Here is a 23800-nt window from a genome sequence, read left to right on the forward strand (position 1 = left end):
CATTCATTCATTCATTCATTCACTCACTTAATTACTTCCTTATTCATTTATTTATCTATTTATTTTAATGATCGATATGACTGTTTATTTAGATTGCTATTCTCATTTAGAAAGCTAATTTCTTGGAAATGTCGACGCATAATAAAAGAGAAACTATTTATTGACCTTGCCGAGTATTCCAAAAGATAATTCAAACTTATTTAATATGCAGAAACGTTTCCTTTGTCCTTTTCCCCAACAGTCAAGTACGAACCAGCCTACTTTCATTCAGACGTAATATTTCTCATGGACTCATCAAGATACGTGGCGGCAAACAACTACAGACTGGAAAAGAATTTCGTCAAGCTAATGGCACGCCTCCTGAACCTCGCCAACAACAGAAGCCGTGCAGCTCTTTACACATTCAGCGACCGCCCCCAACTACAAATCACGTTTGATGGCTACGAAGACCGTGAGGCTTTCGACGCCGCAGTGAACAATGCACCTCATCTCCAAGGCTCCCGTCGCATCGACAGAGCGTTTGAATCTGCAGCCCAACTTTTGAGGACAAAGTCTCGAGCTTCCGTGCCCAAGTACGTCATTTTGTTGACGACTGGAACGCAAACTCGCGCTGCCGATACGCGCTCCCTGGACGTGAGCTCGCGACCGATCCGAGTATACGGTGGCAGGGTATTTGTTGTTGCCATCCTTACCGGTGGATATTCAATTCGCGACTTTTATCCAGCAGTTCAAAGACCAGAAGACGCATTCCCCGTTGCATCGTTTGCTGATCTACTTCCGCGCGCTCCATCAATTTCTTCTCGGATAATGGGATCGTGGCGTAAGTGATACAAAATTGAGTTAGCAGTCGTTAATAAATAATTATCAGAATTGTTTTGGTAGGAATTCTAGATCTTTTAGACATAAAGCACTTTTTTATGTAGTTTCCCAAAAAATAAAGTAAGAATGTTGTCTTTTAAATCGTGGATATACTCAGAATATGACAACACACGCATGAGTCTTGAAATTAAGCGCAGCCAGTCAAATGAACGCATTTTCAATAAAGCAGAATTATTTCATACTTGTAAGTGCACATTTGGCTGTAGAAAAAATTCAAATAGCAAATAACAGCGTCAAATCTATGGCGTCAAAGCCTCCTCAACCTGTTAACCATGTTTTTGTGTTTTGTTTGTTGGTTGGTTAATTTTTTGTTCGTTTGCCTTTCGTTCGTTCAATCGATGTTCGTTTGTTTGTTTTGCCAGACCAGTAATGACAAAAAACTTCTCACTTCTTTTCTGTAGGTAATTTTGTGGATAACTTTCGTTTTCAGTGCAATGAGACCCACTTAATGCAAAGCCATTTGGTTTGTAATAATATATTTGGCATTAATTCATATTTCAGTAACCAATAACGCATTCAATTTAATAAAGCGCGTATTCTAGAGCTACTAACTTTAAAGTTATTTTGTGATCCAATTGTTTGTCTGTTACAGTAAACATGAGCACAGCATGAAAAGGCAAATTTAAGGTGGCGTAATGTTCAGTTAACGTAAACTAAAAGCTACCGTGAAGTTGGAATACTTAACTCCACATTTACAATCTGTTAAGGCAAGCTTTTATAAGTTCGGCGTAAAGCTGGTTTAATATACAGATAGTGTAAGGTTGGTTTAACCCTTCTTTGTCTCTAAATTTTTTCACGCACGCAAAGCACGTAAAAAAATTACGTGGCAGTGGAAATCTACCTTAAACCTCGCTTTTCATGCTGTGGAAGAACACTATATCAGTTTTGTGTCTAGTTATTTCTGGTAACCTTGTTTGAATTTTCCCTTTTTATTCCACAGGAGCTCCAAACGTGCCCAACTTTGCTGCGGACATTGCCTTTATCTTAGACTCCTCTTCAGCCGTTACTCCTTTCCAGTACTCCCGAGCTAAACGGTTTGTCAGAATACTGTCCGATTACCTGAACATTTCACCGGGAAAATCACGCGGATCCTTGATCACCTTCGGCGAAACTCCTGTGGTGGAATTCAACTTTGGCGCATATAATACACATTCGGAATTTAGAAATAAGGTGACCGATGCTCCATATTTGGGAGGCGAGCCTTCAGTCAGCAGTGCTCTTAGAGCAGCGGGAACTCTGTTTTCTGACGCGCGTGGTTCGTACCCTTGGCTGGCCATTCTTGTGACGCCCTGGAGACCAGATGACATACAGGACACTAAGGTTTTAGAAGCCGCTGCCCGTACTTTGTTGAATCGCGGGGTCTGGTTGTATGTGCTGTCCATTGGCGATAACCCGTATGTTGGTTGGCTGCGTCCAATGGTTGTGGAACCAAGAGACGCGTTCTCAGTGGTTTCATACCGCGATCTACCCGCCAATATAGGACCTGTGGCTAGTTATATAACAAGTGACAATTGTAAGTATAACTGACGTTATAGTACAACAATAAGGACCAGGCTCTGATTCTTGTTTTCAACTAAAAATATCGATTCAGCACATGAGGAACAAGGCCGGGCTCGAACAGAGACCTTTTGATTCGGAAACTAACAATCCAACCAATTCGTCACCGCATATTCCATAGTAAATAACTTTTACTGTTCCATTCCCTATTTTCAGTCTTACTTTCGTCTTATCATATACTCATATCAAACAAATTTTCTCTGAAGAGAGGTGGTTAAAATGCAAGTGATAACCCCAGAAATTTTGGTCACTACGATGTGAAAGGGGTGAAAGAGAGGAAATGCATAAATTTTTCTTGTAAAAAATAAAACTTAAAAACAAACAACGCGTCATAAAGGTGGCTCAATAACATTTACATATATACAGATGGCCACACAGTATGGTTCTATGCAACAAATAACTGAGGAGAGTGTGCTGCCTTTGCATTTTCATTATCATCATTATTAATAATAATGTACACAGAAGTTGAAGACAATTGTTCCCTCAAAGCTAGAGTTATAGACTTGTTCATACATTCACCTATAAGGCCAAGGCATATACTTCTAAATATTGTTTTATGTTTTCCAAAGATCTCTATGGACCTTCCTCATTCCAGTTAGACATCTTATTCCTAATGGACACCTCATCAGGCGTTGATTTAAATGACTACAAAATAGAGAAGGGGTTTGTCCAAAGAATCGCAATGCACCTTGGTGTATTCCACAGGAAATCACGTGCTGCCCTCGTGGCTTACGGCGCCAATACCTCAGTTGCATTTGGCTTTGGAGGCTACAGTTCTAATTCTGAGTTCCTTAGACGCTTAAACGACGCTCCAAGCATTGGAGGCGAGCGTAGGGTCGACCGCGCTCTAGATACTGCAGCGGTGTTGCTGTTAAATTCACGCTCAACGATGCCAAAGGCTGTCATCTTTTTAATGGCGGGAAAGCAGAGCGGTGTAGTAGATTCCATACCTTTGAAAGAAGCTGCTCGACCACTACGTCAGCTAGGAGCCTGGGTCTATATTATGGCTGTTGGACAGACAGACGTCAGTGACTTACAGGAAGTCACAATAAGACCGACCGATTTTTTCTTTGCGAGGTCATTTTCTGGTCTCCATGGATACATAGCGCCTGTGGCTCGATACGTAGCTAACACCTCGGGTAAGAGGAGAATTAAATTAAAGGAAATATACAAGCTTAGAACTGACAACACACAAAATGCGCAAAAGGAACACATACAGTAAAAACCCGCGAGTAAGAACCTGCATTTTTCCAAATTAGACTAAAACAGGTTCTTACATAAATGGTAATTAGGACAAATTTAGGCTATTTAGATTCTTGACAGGTTGTTATTTTCTGAAGAAAAATTTACATTGTTGCTAATATAATTTTGAGTGGTACTCAGCCTTTTTTTATATGAAATTTGCATACCAGTTTTTTTTATTTATGTGATTGTATAAATAATAATATTTCATAATTTTTAACACTGGCATTGACATTGCAACTGGAGTCATAAAGCTCCCAGGTGTCTCCAAAGAGGATCCAGTATGTCGACTTATCTTATTTCCCTCAAAGTAAACATATTTTTTTTTAAAAAAACTGTCATCAAGTTTTAGGCTAACGAGGGTCTTATATAGGGAGTGTCTAAGTGGCAAATTTTAGCCTAACAGCTTCTTAAAATTTAGGTTCTTACTCGCGGGTTTTTAGTGTACATGTACAGACAGACAGACAGACAGACAAATTAAGAGACAGACATACAGTTAGTTTTCCCCAGCATTTCCTATACTCCAACACGTAAATTCCTACCCTTTTATATACTTCCAGCCTGAAAAGGCGCCACTTTCGGGCGGAGCCTCTTCTTATAGTCCAGTCTAGAGAGTACCCCACCCGTTTGGACTACAGCCGGTATTTTCCAGAAAGATTAGCAAATGATCGACCACCCGTGATGTAAAACCGGTTCAAGAATAACAAAGACATCTTTAATCTGCAATTTAAGCTGCCATTCATTAATGTTTTTTTCTGTTTCAGTCATTTCAGGAACATCAACTCTAAACGCTGACATCATCTTCATTATTGACTGTTCTTCAAATGTCCCTTACCGAGAGTACGGGACGCAGAAAGCCTTCGTCAGATCACTGGCACAGTACCTGAACGTTCAACCTGGCAAGTCTCGTTTGGCCCTCATAGCATACGGTAGTAGGCCGATGCCCGTCCTTCGTTTCGACAGCCGGCGGACTATCGTCCGATTCTACTCTGAGCTAACAAAGGCGCCATATCTCGGAGGAGACCGAAGGGTCGACACGGCGCTGGGTATAGCCACACGTATCTTTGGAAACGCCCGGGAAAATGTCCCCAAAGTTGTGCTTCTGTTTATGGCGGGAAAACAGTCGCGTGTCTCAGGCGCCCGTACTCTGCAAGATTCAGTTCAGCCGCTTCAGCAACAAGGAGTAAGGACTTTCATTTTCCGTATTGGGTCGGAACCGAGTATAAGGGAACTACATTCTGCAGTGGACCGACCCGAGAATGTTATCACTTTTGCAAGTTATGCTGACATGGACGCGAGGGTGCCATATGTGGCAAGGAAGATACCCTTTTACTCTGGTATGTTTTTTTTTTCTTTGAAGCACTTCCAAGAGGGTGGTGGGGTGAAGGGTCTGGATCATGTTACAAAGAAACCGTTATGTCACAATTTACGGTAAATTAAATAAGCATTTCACGTTTCACGAAAAAAAAAAATAAGGGACATCTTTTCACACGATCTTCTATAACCTGTGGATTCTGAAACGTCACGTTTAAAATACTGCCTTGTAAGACATTTTCGCCGTCTGTTGGGTCCCTGTTTTGCGAGCATCAAAAGAATGACACGTTCCACTAAAGACTGGATAAAAATTAAAAAGAGATTAAAGACTGGCCTGTCAAGTCTGCGGAACATTGTTTATTACGTGATGATTGGTGTCGAAAATAAAAGCGCAATCAAAATAACGGTTTACGTCGAATTAATCATTTATTTTTTCATTTCTAAGAAAAAAAACTAGCCATTTCACGTTTTAGGGGTAAAAAAATAAGGCAATCCACGAATTAAGAAATTACCTATAGGATGTGAATCTAGCGTCAAGCCTCTGAGGACATAAATCTTTCCTCTCACGTTCGCTTCCATTTCCCGTTAGTGACGTTAGGGTCATTCGAATGCGCGAGTGCGCGAGCAGGCGCGGAAAAAATCACTAAGCAAGGGGAGACGCGATACGCAAGGGCGAGAAAAAAGGTCATTTTTTTTGTCCTCGCGTGTCGAGTATTTTTCTCATGCACTTTCCCGCTCTACCACTCGAGGACCCCGAGAAAATAAGGGACTATTCGTAGTGTACTACTAGAGAGATTTCTGAGATTCGAGCCGAGCGATAACTTCGAACATCCATGTAGTGTCTCTGATAATTGTTATTTGATTATGATTCTTCGCGCGCAAGTTTCAGAATCTCATTTTGTGCGGGATGTGGTCCGAATTTAGTTTCATCCCTACTTTATTTCCACCAAAGTTGCCGTTGAACCAAAAACGCGCACATTTTTGTAAGGGGGGGAGCCTCGAGCCAAGCAGCCCATACTGCCGGAGCTTATCCCGGTTTCTGTAGCATTAAGCAGCTAGGAATATTTCTATTCCCCCCTAAGTGATGCTAGTCCATCGCAGGGTACCCTCCCCAGCATTATGTCGCCGGTACCCATTTATACACCTGGGTGGAGAGAGGCACTATGAGAGTAAAGTGTCTTGCCCAAGAACACAATACAATGGCCCCGGCCAGGGCTCGAACCCGGACCGCTCGATCCGGAGTCCGGCGCACTTAACCATTAGGCCACCGCGCCTTTTGTAAGCCGTTTGTATAATTTGCATTCATGATTTTAATCATGAAAGTTGATTAAAAAGCTGGTCAAACCCTACGGAAACAAAACGAACTAAATACTCACCAGGCTTTTTTTAAAGGCTCCTTGTGAAAACCTGGGATTCTATAGAATAACATCCTTGAAGGAAATGGACAGGTTTCTCGTGAAATTTAAAGTTTTAACAGGTGGGTATTTAGTTCGTTTTGTTTCCGTAGGGTTGACCAGCTTTGTGTTTTCGAAGATCACTTTGTTACTGTGTCTTTTTTCTGTGGTTTTCTACTTAGATTCTGAAACCAACTTGCTAAAGTACTAAACTAAATAAATGTTATAAAAGGTTTCACAATAGATGGACATTTGTTAAACACCCTAAGTGGTACCCGCAGAAACACGCATTTTTTGTCCGTAAAAGGTTTCACGATCAACCAAGTCGGTGCTGTATTTAAGGAGTCCTTCACCCCCAACCCCTAAAGGTAAACTACACCGGCTTTTTCGCCTTAAAAGGATTAACCTCCTGAAATTGCGCTTCGAAACCATATACGATCATGTAAATTAAACGTGCTCTGCTCGCGCAAGATTGTTCGAGTGCCCACCGTTTTTTGTCGAGAAATACAGGATCTGTTTATGGTAAAAAGTTCTGCTTTTGTCACCTCAGCAAAATGGGAGGCCACTTGGTTTTGCTTGGAGGTCAATAACAAAGATATAACTAAAGATTGAAACTTTTCGCAGTTTGGTGCATACTGTCGAGAAATCACTTTTAGTGTGAAAATTCCGATAATTTTTATCCGTTTTGTTATCTTCTAGCATCTATTTCTGAGAGGTCATCTATTCTCAGGTATCGCCGTTAGTAATCTGTCAACAAAGGGAAATATACCTCTCTAGTAAAGAATCATGACTATTCATCCCATTAAGAGATTATGGGAATTCCGAATCATCGAGTTTGGACTCGAGTTTGAGTTTAAGTTAAAGTTCGAAATGGACTTCAAATTGGACAAAGATTATTTCCTGAATTTTGGGTAGAGAAAAGAGAAACTGAAAACAAGGCCTTGTATGTCATATATCGCTTTCCAATAAAAATGTCATCGCTCTTGTATTGCTCAAATTAATTTGATAAGAAAGACGATTAATGATAACCATAACCCAAACAGATCGCATACGCGTACGAGCAGAAGTATACTGTCATCTGGCTTTTCCTGCATAAAAAATTGAAAGATATTCAACAAAACACGGGTCGTGTTTCATATTAAACGTGAGCATAAGATATTGAGGTGTCTGCTTTTTGACCGGACATGGAGCGGAAATCGAGTGCACCTTAGCCTGCGAACAGGCTTTCCGGAGATTTCCGAAGAGCGCTTGGACGGCGCGAAGCGCCGGCGACGGCCGAGCGCTCTCCAGAAAGCCTGTTCGCAGGCTAAGTGCACCTTGCACACTTTTACTCACTTCAACCGTATTTATAACATAGATAAAATGTTTAACAACGTAACCTTGGAGGAGCTCTAACGATCTTTATTCTGCCGGTTCTTTACTGTCTCAGGAAAACTGTTTTTTTTTTTTTTTTTGTTCAATCGCGAAACAACATTTCACGCTGGCCAATTTTTCAACATCCTACTGAGACAACTGTCAGTCTGGGTGACCTCAGTATTTTAAAAGAATCCAGATGTTTCATTTCTCAATAGCTGGGTGTTCGTTAATTTATTTTGCGCTCCAATATTTCGACATTTCTGGCGTTCACTTGAAGCCACTAACCGAGCTGCCGCCGGAGTTTACAAAAACTGGAATACTCAAAGTGCCGCGCGTACTTTGCAGTTAAATTCTCTGTGGCAGGATTTCGTCGTGGCTGCAAAAAACGATGGAGATGTCAAATGTTTTGAAGTGCATAATATTGATAATAGGTATACAGGTTAATACATTTATTTACTTTGTAATCTCTCGGAATTTTAATCGATGTTTATTTGTTTACAGCTCTTCTAGGGCCGCTAAGTTTGGCAGTGGATGTTGTTTATCTTCTCGATTCGTCCGACCCCGTCACAACGCAACAATACGATGCGCAAAAGTCGTTCGTGAAACAATTGTCCCGTTATTTAAACACGATGCCTGATCGCACAAGAGGCGCTGTTATCACATACGGTTCCACCGCGACTGTGATCACAAACTTCGGCGACACAAGCACGACGCAAGAATTCTACAACGCCATCGACAACGCGCCGAAGGTAGGCGGACCGCGAAGGATGGACAGCGCGATTGACTCGGCCCGAAACGTTTTCGCCAAAGCAAGACCGGCCGTTCCCAAAGTTGTGATTCTTCTCACCACTGGAAGTCAAGCAGCAGGGACTCAGGCGGGAGTTTTAGACAGGTCATTCCAAAGGCTTTACGATCTTGGCGCCCGCTTGTATGCAGTGACCATCAGTCCACAGTTTATTCTACTGCCTTTGAGGGGTTCGGCTGGATCAGATTGGTTCCCGGTCAGGTCTTATATAAACCTGCCTGTGTATGTGATGCCATTGACAAGACATGTGTCTTATGACACAGGTAGGTGACATTTAAAAATCCTTATCGTAATTTGTACTAAAGGGAAACAATTCGAGGGCACGACTTCTCGAAAGCTTCAGCGGGAATGTGCCTTGTGCTACATAAAACCCTCGCCTATTTCATTTCCAATACCATTTTTAGACTTGACCTCAGGCTCTTGCCTCCGGAGAACATTTCAGACAGTGTTTATATTTTCTCTAAAGTAAGTCAAGAGCCCGCGAGCGAAATATAAACCGCGGAGAATTTGAACCAGCGCAAATGCGTGGGAGTAGGCCCCACGAGGTGTGTGAGGCTCGCGCGGCGATCGGCGCTTCGTGCCTTCCGATAAGCGATTACGCACGCGGCATACCGCTCCCCCAAAAATGAGCCCTCCCTCTAAAATGGGTTTCTGGCGCAACAAAAGAAGACTATTCTGACAAAATTTTTAAAAGCCATGTTCCAAAACAATTATAATAAAAATTAAAATTATAGTCACTTTAATACACTGATGTACTTTTTGTGGTCCGATTCACTGACAGCTGCTCTTGGTCCTTACGACTTTGTTGCTGACGTGATCTTTATGCTGGACTCCTCGTCACGCGTCACGCCAGAAGACTACATGAAGGAGAAGGAGTTTGTCAAGTTAATAGCAAGGTACCTCAATATCACGCCAGGAAAGTCACGCGGCTCCGTTATCGTTTTCAGCACTGATGCAATTCCTATCCTTCCTTTTGATGGCTACTCGAGCATGTCCGGCTTCAACTCAATTATCGACAAAGCTCCGCAGTTGAGCGGTAAAAGAAGGATCGACCGCGCATTTGGTGCTGCCGCGACATTGTTTCAGAACGCCAGGCCATCTTTTCGTAAGGTATGCATGTGAGCACTTTTATTCCCACACTATGATTTTTTATGGGGAGGCACGGTGGCCTAATGGTTAGTGCGCCGGACTCCGGATCGAGCGGTCCGGGTTCGAGCCCTGGCCGGGGACACTGTGTTGTGTTCTTGGCAGTACACTTTACTCTCATAGTGCCCCTGCTCACCCAGGTATATAATTGGGTACCGGCGACACAATGCTGAAAGGGTACCCTGCGATGGACTAGCATCCCATTCAGAGAGGAGTAGAAATACTCCTAGCCGCTTAATGCTACTGAAACCGGGATAAGCTCCGGCAATATGGGCCCCATTGCTCGAGGCTTCCCCCCATAATTTTTCACGGGTTTGTGAAATAACAACGCTCATGTCCTTCCCCTACCGTTGTTTGACCTAAACCACGAGTGATGGGGAGAGAGGGTGGGGGGGGGGGGGGGGTGCACGAATCGACAATGAAGAAGCTGTCGACATTTCTAAGCACATTTTGCGGATTAAGCTTCATCAAACGTCTCCAAACTTGTGAAACCTTAATCAAAGTAGTCTCGAGTTCAACTTCTCGTCCATGCGTTATAAAACGGCCATCTAATCAGCCTCCAGTTAGATGGAATTCTTAACTATGTTAAAAAGTTTATTTCAAATAAATTATTAGTTTTTCTACATTGAGTGCCCTGGCAACAGACGTACGAGCTTTGCATGGCCAGTACTGTTAACTATTATTTACTTCTTTTTACAAAGTTCAAAAACCACACGCCTTTATTTTTCTATTTTTAGATCGCAATATTACTCACTGGTGGGAGGCAATCTCCAGATGGAGGCTCCTTGGAAGACGCTATGCAACTGATGAGGAACCGTGACGTCACAACATACGTCATCTCAATCGGCGATAGATCTGATGTTCCCGTCCAGAGACCAGAAGATTTGTTCTACGTGACGTCATACAGTGATCTCCCAAGACAGGTTGAATCCATTGCAAAGAATATAACAGAGCCAAGAGGTATTTTAGCGATGTTTTACACTTTATTTATTTCTCCTTGAAGTTGTTAAAAAGGTAGTCAACATAGCCGAACCATGGAACACAGGAACACATACGTTGAGTTCCGAGTTATTTCCAAATGATTTGACAATTTGAAAAAATACATTAAAATGTAACTACGTACCCACAATGTAGAGGTGAAGTGAATCATATACAACTGGTTGTCGAGAAAAATAGTATCAGAAACCATAAACGATACGAGCCAGTGGCTTAGAGACCGTGTTCATTTTGCTCAAGAGATCAGCCTTGACCTGTGATCTTAAATGCTACGATGAAAAAGTATTGCATATTAATTTAGTTCTCCCATAATTCCTTGAGGTCATATCGTTTATAGTTGTCCACCGCATAAATCATAAGAGAATAACTTGTTAATTTTATTTTTGAATGGGATAGTTTGTGGTAACAATTTTTTATCCTTTTCAACAGTAACAACACCAGCACCGACTACGCCGACACCGACTACGCCGACACCAACCACTCCTGCAGGTATTTAAGTCAAGAATTCTCAATTGCCACCTTAACTGCATTTGCCTGATCGACGGCCTCCGAGTAATCGAAATATTACGTTACATTTCCTTCCAGATCCTTGCAAGACTGATGGATGCAGTGCTCCATACAATGTCGGCTGCCAAGTAGTGGGTAACAAGGCACAGTGTATTTGCCCTACTTGTCCCAACATACTGAGACCTGTATGTGCGTCGGACGATGTACAGGACCAGAGCGAGTGTCATCTGAAAAAACAAGCCTGTCAGATGGATATCGCTGTAACTGTTGCAAAGGAGGCACCATGTGGTACGTTTTATATTCACTGGTTACTTTTTTTCGTTGCAATTTGCTTCACGTGTTGTTTAATGTTTTCCTTGGTTTATAATACATAATGTCTGTTTCATAACTTAGTGGCTGATTTACTGACATGAGGTAAGGGGTGTTTTTAGGAGAGGTTAGTTGCTTGGGTAGCCAAAATCCTCGGCCATTTCCCCCAAATTCATTTTGGCCTTTTTAAAATGCAACATTTTGAGGTCAAGTTCTGAGAAAATTCAAACTTAATTTTTTGATCAGTCACCCAACTCCACACCCCTTCCCCCTTAAAAAAATCTGGATGCGTCTCTGCAATTACCGCAAGTTACCGACCACCATTTTTAAGTCAGATTGCCCAAACAAGACGCAAACGTTTATACCCCTTTCGTTTGATCACTACGCCACCGCTATATTCTTCAGAAATAACGGCAGGATTATGCAGAAGTGTTTATTTTTCACAGATAAAGAATGTCACGCCGTTGTGGATATCGCTTTTGTCATTGATTCATCTGGAAGTATTGGGCGCAGCAACTGGGAAAGAATGAAACGCTTCCTTAAAGCACTGGTCAGCAAACTTGACGTTAGCGCCTCTGCCACGCACATAGCAGCTGTAGCATACAGCAACAATCCTGAGGTGGTGATGAGATTCAGAAACTTCCAGGGTACGGACCAGGTTAATCAAATATTTGATGGCATGCGTTGGCAGCGTGGATATACCTACACAGACAAGGCACTTCTACTTGCAGACAGTGACCTTTTTCAGACTTCTAATGGGATGAGACCAAACGTACCGAAGGTAAGTACTACCCAGAGCCTAACTCCAGTTTTCTGTAGCGTGGAGTAAGAAGAGGAACGGCATTCTCTGTGAATTGCCATCGCAAGTCGTCGCCTTGTTCCTAACTTCATTTTAGTCAGGTTACCCAGACAATTAGTCTATTTAGAGTTAGCATTTATTATTCAAGTTACAACATAATCCAACATAGATGCGAGGTAATTTCAACTGTTTTTTGTCATAAATGTAGCCTGTTCCTGGAAGAGGCTATCATAAATGTAAAAGGTTTATGGTCACACGCTAGAAAACGGGATTCTCGGAATTCCAAATTCATAACATAACATAGCATAACAGATCAGAACAGAGCATGACATGACATGACATGACAGGACATAACACAACATAACAAAACATAACATAACATAACATAACGTAACGTAGCGTAACATGACAGAACATAACATAGCATTACATAACATAACATTACAAACATAACTTTGCATAACGTAACGTAACATAACATCATAACACAACGCAACATAATGAAGCGTAACGTAACGTTACATAACAAAACATGTCATTACATAACATCACACCACATCACATCACATAACGTAACGTAACATACCAAATTTTAAACGTATTCAAATGCAAATTTAGAAGTTGAAAATTGTAATTCTGTTCCATTAGTGCTTTAATCATTTGTTAAAACTATTTTCATTTCCTATTATTTTGTGCAGTTGGCTGTTGTGATCACAGACGGGGAGCAGACAAAAACAGGAAACTATACAAGACTTTCAGAAGCTTCTCAAGGAATTAAAAACAAAGGAGTCACTGTGTATGCTCTCGGAGTTGGCAGTGGTGCCGATCGAACAGAACTGGAAGAGATTGCATCCAGATCAGACTATGTCTCTATATCGCCATCATTTAAAGATCTTCTTAGCATCTCTTCGGGGATAAGACAGCTGTTTTGTGCGGGTAAGTATTTGCACAAGAAAAATATCACTGTGAAGATTAATTGTTCAACAATGACACGAGTATGGGACAAAGACAAAATCTGAGTCCCCGACGGGAATCGAACCCATGGCCTCCCGGATACTGGTTGGGCGCTCTAATCAACTGAGCTGCGAGAGACTAGACTCGTAGTGAGCTGGGCCATCTTCTAGGTTGATGTGTGACACGCGTCTGTATATTGCTAGCGTCAGCAATTCATCTTCAATATTTATCACCGAGCTTAAAATTTACCATCTTAATATTATTTACTACACAAAAATATCACCATCGTTTACATGCAGTCCGTGGTTATTATTCAGTTGCGTAGCTCGCTTTTAGCGTCCTTTCCATTGTGGTGTTTTCCTATAGGTTCACAGGACTAGCTTTGTTCTTACCGATTAGCATTAACATCATTAAAGATTTTATTAGTCGCGGTACAACTGCACGTTCTGTTTGATTTAACTAGCAGTCGACCATTCTCGTCTTTGAGCTTGTCTTGCCGCTCTCGTCCCTTTAGCCAGTACCTTCGCAAGCTCGTTATACTTTTCCGTACATGGTATAAACGAATTTAAAATTCTCTCATTCTCTCACATAGAAGCTTAGTGTGAGGTTGTCAAAATCGCATGGGGAACACAAACCTATTCACGGGATAACTCTTTTAAACATCCAGATTTTATACAATGTGACATTGCATTTTGGCACGGCTTAAGTAACAATTCAACGTTTATTTCCGCAGTACCAACCCAAGCACCCAAAGTAACAACTGCTCCAGGTATTTAAAGTTATTATTTTAATAATAATAATAATAATAATAATAATAATAATAATAATAATAATAATAATAATAATAATTAAAACATATTTATACAGGATGACCATTTCAGTTATAAAAACTGCTATCAACATGGGTCCTGTGTTAAAAATAAATAAATAAATAAATATTTAATAAAATAAAGTAATAAAAACAGTTGAAAAGCTATATAAGAAATCTAAGACATATAAAAAGCGATAAAAACACTAGAACTAGATTCATATAAAATTATTAAAAATATCGGCCCCTTCATTAAAAAACGTTCTTTTGGTCGATTCTAATTTAACCCTGTCAATAACTAATTTGTTCTTGTCCCTAATGTTATAGTCATGAATATTATGTCTTTTCAGTTGAAAATATTCAGAGAAATAACTTGGGGCCGTTCCCTTGAGGCACTTTTGTTCGATACCTTCTTCATTCGAATCTTGTGATTGATAAGAGTCGAAATCGAAACCGTATTACTTTTATTTTTCTACAGATCCATGCTTGACAGATGGCTGCCGTGCTCCGTACAATATCGGCTGCCGAGTGGTGGACAATAAAGCAGAATGTATTTGTCCTACTTGTCCTAATATAAGGAGGCCTGTATGTGCATCGGATGATGTACAGGACCTGAGCGAGTGTCATCTGAAAAGACAGGCTTGTGAGACAAATACTACCGTCACTGTTGCAAAGCAAGGAGCATGTGGTACGTTTGTTACTCACTGTCTGTGTGTTTGGTTAAACTTTAATCACAGAACAGTTATTCTATCATAATCAATATCTTTGTCATAATCAGTGGGTTGGGGTAGCGGTCGGAATCCCTAGGTGAGGCAGGAGAACAGGGGGCGGGAAGCGGGATTCCCAATTTTTATTGTCAATACAAATTTCGTTGTTGTTCTGTTGATGCTTCGGTTATTGGTTATTGCTTGTTGTTATTGTTGTTGTTGTTATTGCTATTGTTGTTGTCGACGTCGTTGCTTTTTGAAGCTCAATGTGTTCCTTAGCTATTTCTGTTTCCAATTTTTATCCATTTTGTACATATTTTCAGATAAAGAATGTCGCTCCATTGTGGATATCGCTTTTGTCATCGATTCTTCTGGAAGTATTGGACGCAGCAATTGGGAAAGAATGAAACGTTTCATTAGATCTCTGGTCAGCAAACTGGACGTCAGTCCTTCGGCCACACACGTAGCAGCTGTAGCATACAGTACCAATCCTGAGGTGGTGATGAGATTCAATGCTGTTCAAGGTACGGACGAGGTTAATCGAGAATTTGATGGAATGCGTTGGCAGCGTGGATTTACCTACACGGATAAAGCACTCCAGCTTGCAGACAGCGACCTCTTCCAGACTTCAAATGGGATGAGATTAAACGTACCAAAGGTGTGCAGTTTTGTTGAACACTGTTAAAGCGTTCAACACCAATTATACTTTTGCATAAGTTACTTATTTACTGCCTTAGCTACTAAGTTATTTAGTTACTGCAAAACGTAATGCGTTCAAGCGGTCCTTCTTTCTTAAAATGATTTTCACTTCAGTATCGAAGTAGTTTGCATTCGGTTTGGTTTTGCGTTACTATGCTAAGCCGTATTGCTTGATTGGCTTTAAAAAAACACCTGCCACTTTCGGATCCAATCAGAAGTTAAACCAAAACCAGTCGTGACTCGCTTAAGCTTGTTTGGTCGTGCTTCGCGCCGGCGACGTGTATTTGGCGAGTTTTGATTGCATCACTGGGTTGCTTACATTTTTCTGATTGACGAGAGTATTTGCTTTGGTTTTGGCTTTATGGAAACTACTCTACATGTACATATGATCGGATTTTTTTTGTTACATAAGATCCGATTTCACCATCTAACATTCATTTGATATGATATTTTGTGTAGCTCGCCTTCGTAATCACAGATGGAAAGCAGACGAAAACGTCATCATACACGGAACTTTCAGTGGCCTCGAAAGGAATGAAAAACAAAGGAGTCATTGTGTATGCGCTTGGTGTTGGCGTTGGAGCTGATCGAGCAGAGCTGGAAGAGATTGCTTCCGGGTCAGAGTATGTCTACACGTCAGCCTCATTCACCGATCTAAAAGAGCTCGCCCCAGGAATAAGAAAGCGCATGTGCGAAGGTAAACTGTGTAGTGTGAAGCGTGTAATTATAGAATGTTCTACAAAAGTTCTTCTTTCAATGTAACGTTGATTTTTTATTGAATTTATTACCATGAATAGTAACGCCAAACCGGCTGGGAGCGATGAGAGGCGGCTGTATTCGCAGGCTACATGAATAGTTGTACTTTTAAACCCTCAGAGTAGAGCATCACCGCAGAATCTTAACATAGAGTTGATGATCCTTCATTTTTTTTCTTTTCACTAAGTACGTTGTGAACGAAGCTCGACAGTTGTTAAAACTTACTTACTTTCTTTCTTTCTATCGTTCATTTTTTATTTGTTTTTTTACTTATTTATCTGCTCTATACACAGTTCCCACGCAAGCACCGCCAGTAACTACACCAATAAAACCAGGTAATTAAATGAGTTTATTTTGGACAGCATTTTTAACTGAATTACAATGTCGTACTGGAGACCATAAGAAGTTAAATACTATTTTTGTACGTTTTGCAGATGTTTGTGAGACGCAGGGCTGCAGTGCTCCATACAATATCGGCTGCCGAGTTGTGGGCAACAAACCACAGTGCATATGTCCTACTTGCCCCAACATAAGAAGACCTGTTTGTGCATCGGATGATGTACAGGACTTGAGCGAGTGTCATTTGAGGCAACAAGCGTGTCTGGGAGGCATAGCTGTTACTGTTGCAAAGCAGGGACAATGCGGTGAGTTTGTAATTCAATGATTCTGATTCCACTTTGCGTGTTCATATTCACATAACGTATCGTTTGATTGCTTGATAGAGTGAAGCCCTGGGTTTATTTCAAATACTGAATTACAGCACGTAGCTTGTTTTTGTTTTTTTTGCAAACTTGCGTGCACCTGCGACTAAACTTGCGTGTCCATTCGGTCACCCAACGCAAGTCTGTACGCAAGATTAACTTGCGACTACTTGCGTCCACTTACGTTACCGTTTGGCCAGTGCTTAAGTGCCACTGTCAGAGAAAGTGTTCCAGACCTTGGAAGTCGGGGTCAACCGATTTTCCTGAAACTTACTGCAGAAGTTGGCCTTGATGAGATATTCTAAAAGCCATTTGGGTTTGGTTTTCTGACTTTTACTTTCAAAGTTCAAGGGGTGGTCCCATATTGAGCCTTCAAATCATGAAAAATCCTGCTTTTGAAGGAGTAAGTTTGCACTTGTATAAAATCAAACACACAAAACCTTTTGACTAAATACTTGTATGCTGTGATTCTACTATAAATGCTCTTTCATTTCATATATGCTGATTTGGCATAGAGGGTTCTGACAGTGTGAGGCATAACACGAAATTTGGCCAACTTTTGATGAGAAAACCACTACCCAAAATTGCCAAAATTTAGATGTTCATATTTTTTAACTGCCTAACTAGAAAAAAAGGACACTTATATCAGGAGTTATCCCAATGCATGTAGAACAAAATTCAGTTGAGAAAAAATTGGGCCGTTTAGTGTTTTAGTTCTTTAATGACCCATTTTGAAGCACACCCTGACCTAATTTGCATATTGTCAAAACCAAAAGTTTAACATCCATACTTATTTTATTTATTTTTAAACACTTTTATTTGCCTTGGCGAGGCCCTAAAGTTCTTAGGAAAGCTGTTGTTAGCAGTAACAAGACGAGAAAACATAAATTTTGACTGTTAAAATTAGCAAAAATTAGAAAATCAACACTGATGAAATCAGTTTGTTCTTCTCAAAAGCATGTTCCTTAAAATATAATGTGCATACAATAAATGGAGTCCGTATAAGGTCTACGTGATAGTTTACTATACTAATACACTTCTTTTAAACATATCCATGCTTAACTTGCCAAAACTTAACTTACCAAAGCGTATACCTGCCAACTCTCACGCCTTGGGCGTGAGTCTCACGCCTGCAAGTTGAAAACTTAGATCTCACGCCAACTCACGCTTACAAACCAAAACCTCACGCCTGGCCGAAAAATGTGAGTTATTACAACCACAAACGACACACTTTCCAAAAAAATGTAAACTCAAACCAATGTGAGAAACGAAAACTCCATGTAAAATGAGTAAATGGCGATACTTTCCCCGAAATCGCAGAGTTTTGACAAAAAAGCATTGGGAACGAGGTCGTGTTGAGCAAAACACGTCCACGCACTGGGATCGGGATATGTTCGGAACGTCTTCGGAATACTTCGGATGTCTTCGGAAAACTTCGGAAATTGTCGTATCGTCATCGGAAATCTTGGCACTCTCAGAATAAAAATCTCACGCCTTTGACCCAGAAAAAGTTGGTAGATATAAAAGCGTATTAAACGCTCTTCAAGTATTAAAATCTCAAGTAAGTTTCCATATTTTTGAAAATCGTGCGGGTACAAACATCCTACGGCGTAATCGTACTTCCTGATGATCGTTACATTCTGCATTTGTTGACATAATTCCTTTATAGTCCCTTACAATCAAATAACATTTCTGAAGCCGCTCAGTTCTTTGCCATTGCTGTTTCGGCTGCACACTGTTCATCCGCCATTTTTGACATGATGTGGTCGCAAGAGAACTGGGTCGAGAGTCGCCTGACTAAAAACGTGTGGACTCAACCTACGCGTTTTACATTATGAAGTTTTCCGGTTCAGAGGTTTTTTTTTCCAACAAAAGTCCTTTGCTCAACTTTAAAGACAGAACTGATCGTGACACTCTTTCGTTTTGGTCACATTTTATTTGACCTGGGTGGAACTTGACTGTTAAGCATATGACACGGGCCCCACGGACACATCCCGCTATTTATACGGACTCTCGCTAATATGGACACTAAACGACGACGTCCCAAGCGTGTTGCTATAACGAGAGTTGGCTCACGGTATTAATTATTTTAGCACAACACGAAAATAATAGATCTTCAGGCCGGTCACGGTTTTGACCGCCATCTGGAAGGATATGCAACGCCGTCACAAATTACAGTGTCTTATGGGAATCTGATGGACTATCCGAAGGAGCCTAGCTTCTAGGCAAAATATTTAATCAAACAAATTTGAATGATGTAGCTGGGATATAAAGCGTTCAGTTACGTTTTTAATTTTCCATTAATTTCTGCGTTTAAATCCTCCCGGCTTGTTGCGTGGGTTCAGCGGGTAGAACTTAGGGCCTGTTTACATGGAAGGCGGGTGCCCCGGCTTACCGAGTTACCCGGCCAACCGAGCTACCCTGGGCGAGCCAACTTTCCATACGTTTCTTTAAAACACGCATCAAAGCATTACATGCAAGACGGGAAACCCACCTTGCCGGGGCACTCAGTCTACTTGCCCGGGGCACCCTTCTAGGCGAGATAGCTTTTTGCCATGTAAACGCTTATGCCCGGGCTATCCCAGCTTGCCGGGATAAGTCTTCGCGCGTGTTGGCATAAATTTATAAATTCTGGACCCAAACAGTGCTATTTGACCAAAATTAGATCAAATTAGTTTTATCTGTAGGCTGGAAAATTTTTCTTTGAGCAACAGCTAATTAATTCGAAATTTTCGTAGGAATGATTATCCTTACTCACGAAACAACAAATTTAATTTCAATTTGGCGGCCAAAGACTGTTGAATATCGGTTGAATTCCCCCATAATGAACGTAGTAAAGTTCAAAGAGCTTGCACATCAAAATAAAATAGGTTTAAAGACGGCTAGCCTTGATTATTTTGCAAAAAATCATATTTTTCTTCAATCATTTGGAGCTACATGGTTTTCCCACGCTGTGACACGCTTTACTGATGCTGTCTCAACTCGGGTAGAAGGGCTATGAATTCTGCATGTTAAGGCGGGCTATGTTTCATCCCTTCTAGCCGGGTAACTCGGTTAGCCGGGGCACCTTACCTCCATGTAAACAGGCCCTTATAGACAAACGCCATCGAATAGGCTCTTACCGATAGTGCTAGCACTTTTTTTGGCATTATTTGGCTTCGCGAGCATTTTTTCTACATTTTATCCCAAAAAGCACTGCTAGCATTATTTTGGATTTTCGACTGATTATTTGTATAATTTTGTGTTAAAAAGCACATTCTGACTTTTTTTATGGCGTCCAAAGCCTCCCAGAACCCAGATGCATTTTTCCCTCATTTTAGTCACAGGAGCCGAGGAGGCCTGAGGAATAGATTTGATAGGTCAGCGTTTTCCTTCTAAAAACCCAGTCCATCACACTCGACACAAGATGGCGTCATCCACGTTTTCATCGAGGAACAATGGAAGACAGCCAGCCAAGGCAAAAAAATGAAAAATGTTACTGAAAATCTGAAAAATGTAATATTCTATATTTAAAAAAATCGGAAAAGAGAGAGCATTTTAATGTAAACCACGAGCACTTTTTAAAAAAGTTAGCATTATTTTAGCACTTTTTTGGCAATAAACGAGCACTGCTTTAAGCATTTGATGCTTTTTTTACGAGCACTATCGGTAAGAGCCTACCATCGAATCTTGACAATGTGCGGATTTAAGGACAGAAGACACTACTATTGTTAGTTCATCGTTATATTATAATCAACATTCGAATCAAAATAAGACACTTTCAGTGGAAGGGGAAAGGTGAAAACATGAAAAATAAATAATAGGGGGAGCTCGTGGAACGACTCGATTTTTCCTTCCTTCTTTCCCAGTGTCCCCGAGCGCTTTTGTTTTTCACTCCTCGGGCTCGCGCTAACTTTTCACCTCTCCCCATTTCCCAGCCCTTACAAAAAATTAAAGAAGAGGCCTCTGTGGAGGACAGAGTAAAGTTCATGCATGTTTAAAGGGACAGTGTCACGGATTTTAGCCAAACTTAGGCATCGGAAATGAACATTAAATTTGTTTAAGTATATAAAATAACCTCTAAAAACAGTGAAGGAATATTTAAATAACACACCAAATGCAAAAGGAGGTACCGATGGCCAAAATTGTCGAAGATTGAAACGGATTGCGATATGAGTTTTTGAAATATGGTCCGGCGGATCAGTTTTCAAAGTTAATCATGTCTGCTTGTAACTTTAAATTATAACGCCCGGGAGACACATTTGGCTGCAATGAAGCTATGGTTTTGTTATTTACAACCATAGAATTAATTTCTTTGCAAACATCTAGTTTCATAGCGAAAATTTGACAAAATTAAATATCATAATATTAACTTAGCCGTGACACAGTCCCTTTAAGGCAGACACTGCCGTTTACGTACACTCCTCTCGATCAAGCAATCAGCCACGGGTCTTTTAGCCATTTTTCAATTACTTCCAAATTTAAGTTTGTCTAAAAATGATATTTTTCTCACATAAAAAATGGCAACAGAGTAATTCTGCAAGTTATCAAAACCTATTAAAAGAAAAAACACAGATGATTTTTTTAATGCCTGATTATGACGAAAAACTTAAAAAAATTGCCATTTTTTTCAACTGCGATGTAGTTCCTTTATACCCTATTGAAGTGTAATCTGCCGAAAAGAGAATATTTTAATGGCCCTCACTCGACAACAGAGATAAAACACGTGTTGATACTTGTTTCATTTCATTATCCATTTGGTTTGTGTCGCATTATCAATTGTTGCTCCCAGGCTAGGTCTCGAGGGCTAGGTCTAATAAAATGCGACCAAAATGAAAAAGTCTTAATATTATGTCAACAAGTTTATAACATAGCGTCAAAAGAGGCTAATTTGTAAACAAAAATAATTTTCTCAGTACATTTTAAAGGTATCTAAATGAGTTCGAAGTTTCGTTTGAAAAACGTTGGGTCCATACGTTTTCAGCCAGGCGACTCTCGCCCCAGTTCTCTTGCGACCATATCCAAAATGGCGGATGAACAGCGTGCAACCAAAATAGCAAAACTATGGTAAATGGCGAGGAATTAGGAACTGAGCGGCTTCAGAAACGTTTCTTGATTTTAAGGGACTATTAAGGACTTCTGTTATCAAGTGCAGAATGAAGCGATCATTGCGAAATACGATTTGGCCGTAGGATGTTTGTACTCGCACGATTTTCAAAGATAGGGAAATTTACCTTTACTATAAGAATGTTTAATACGCTTTGGTAAGTTAAGTTTAAGCAAGTTTAGCATGGATATGTTTCAAAGAAGTGTATTTATTAGTATCGTAAACTATTACGTAGACGTTATACGGACTCGTGTATTGTATGCACATTATATTTTAGGGTACAAGCTTTGGAGGGGAACAAACTGATTTTTTTCAGTATTGTGTTTTTTAATTTTTGCTAATTTTAACAGTCAAAATTTATGTTTTCTCGTCTTGTTACTGCTAACAACAGCTTTCCTAAGAATTTTAAGTCTCGCCAAGGCAAATAAAAGTGTTTAAAAATAAATAAAATAAGTATGGATGTTAAACTTTTGGTTTTGACAATATGCAAATTAGGTCAGGGTGTGCTTCAAAATGGGTCATTAAAGAACTAAAACACTACACGGCCCAATTTTTTCTCAACTGAATTTTGTTCTACATGCATTGGGATAACTCCTGATATAAGTGTCCTTTTTTTCTAGTTAGGCAGTTAAAAAATATGAACATCTAAATTTTGGCAATTTTGGGTAGTGGTTTTCTCATCAAAAGTTGGCCAAATTTTGTGTTATGCCTCACACTGTCAGAACCCTCTATGCCAAATCAGCATATATGAAATGAAAGAGCATTTATAGTAGAATCACAGCATACAAGTATTTAGTCAAAAGGTTTTGTGTGTTTGATTTTATACAAGTGCAAACTTACTCCTTCAAAAGCAGGATTTTTCATGATTTGAAGGCTCAATATGGGACCACCCCTGGAACTTTGAAAGTAAAAGTCAGAAAACCAAACCCAAATGGCTTTTAGAATATCTCACCAAGGCCAACTTCTGCAGTAAGTTTCAGGAAAATCGGTTGACCCCGACTTCCAAGGTCTGGAACACTTTCTCTGACAGTGGCACTTAAGAAAAAAATTACTCCAAGTTATCACCTATCGCGAAGTTGTCAATATTTTCGTTGCTTACAATTTTCTCATGCTTTTATTTCTTTTATTTGTTTGTTTGTTTGTTTTTTCCTGGAAGTAACTTTTTTGGAGGATAAAAATTTAGCGAGAAAAATTTAACACAACGTTTCGATGTGTTAATCTCATTCGAATAACCTTTTTTAAAACAGATAAAGAATGCCGTTCTAAGCTGGACATTGCTTTCGTCATCGATTCGTCTGGAAGTATTGGGCGCAGCAATTGGGAGAGAATGAAACGATTCATCAAAGCGCTGGTCAGCAAACTTGACGTCAGTGCCTCTGCTACCCACGTGGCAGCTGTAGCATACAGTACCAATCCAGAAGTAGTGACAAGATTTAGAAGCTACCAGGGGACGGATCATGTCAATCGATTGATTGACAGAATGCCTTGGCAGCGTGGATTTACCTACACTGACAAAGCACTCCTACTTGCAGACCGAGATCTGTTTCAGACATCCAATGGAATGAGACCAGATGTACCTAAGGTAATCAGGCTTTTTTAAAAGGGTTCATAACGTATTTTCATTAGCAGTGAATTCAGTAATTTATTTGGCGGGGAATGTGTGAAATAACTTTGTCTTTTCACTTGCGAACGTGTCGTGTTTTACCATAATAATTCATGAAATGAGAATCGAATGTTTTAGTTTTCCGTAAACTAATATTGAGCGAAAGAAAATTAAGTAATCTA

At 40.4% G+C, this 23800-nt stretch overlaps 1 protein-coding gene across 1 annotated transcript in view; it reads left to right on the forward strand.

The window, feature by feature from the left end:
- Positions 1 to 23800, forward strand: part of LOC144660673 (uncharacterized) — a 69134-nt gene that overhangs the window by 14080 nt on the left and 31254 nt on the right. The window contains 18 exon segments of the mRNA XM_078521358.1: positions 242 to 820; positions 1820 to 2392; positions 3006 to 3575; positions 4443 to 5015; positions 8244 to 8810; positions 9329 to 9657; positions 10431 to 10653; positions 11119 to 11178; positions 11275 to 11484; positions 11952 to 12286; positions 13003 to 13240; positions 13992 to 14027; positions 14545 to 14754; positions 15097 to 15431; positions 15932 to 16169; positions 16522 to 16563; positions 16663 to 16872; positions 23263 to 23597. Coding sequence (XP_078377484.1) covers positions 242 to 820; positions 1820 to 2392; positions 3006 to 3575; positions 4443 to 5015; positions 8244 to 8810; positions 9329 to 9657; positions 10431 to 10653; positions 11119 to 11178; positions 11275 to 11484; positions 11952 to 12286; positions 13003 to 13240; positions 13992 to 14027; positions 14545 to 14754; positions 15097 to 15431; positions 15932 to 16169; positions 16522 to 16563; positions 16663 to 16872; positions 23263 to 23597 — 5663 coding nt within the window.

Source organism: Oculina patagonica, chromosome 7, assembly GCF_052425735.1.
Source record: "Oculina patagonica isolate OP01 chromosome 7, crgOcupat, whole genome shotgun sequence".
In the NCBI taxonomy this organism is placed as follows: Eukaryota; Metazoa; Cnidaria; class Anthozoa; order Scleractinia; family Oculinidae; genus Oculina; species Oculina patagonica.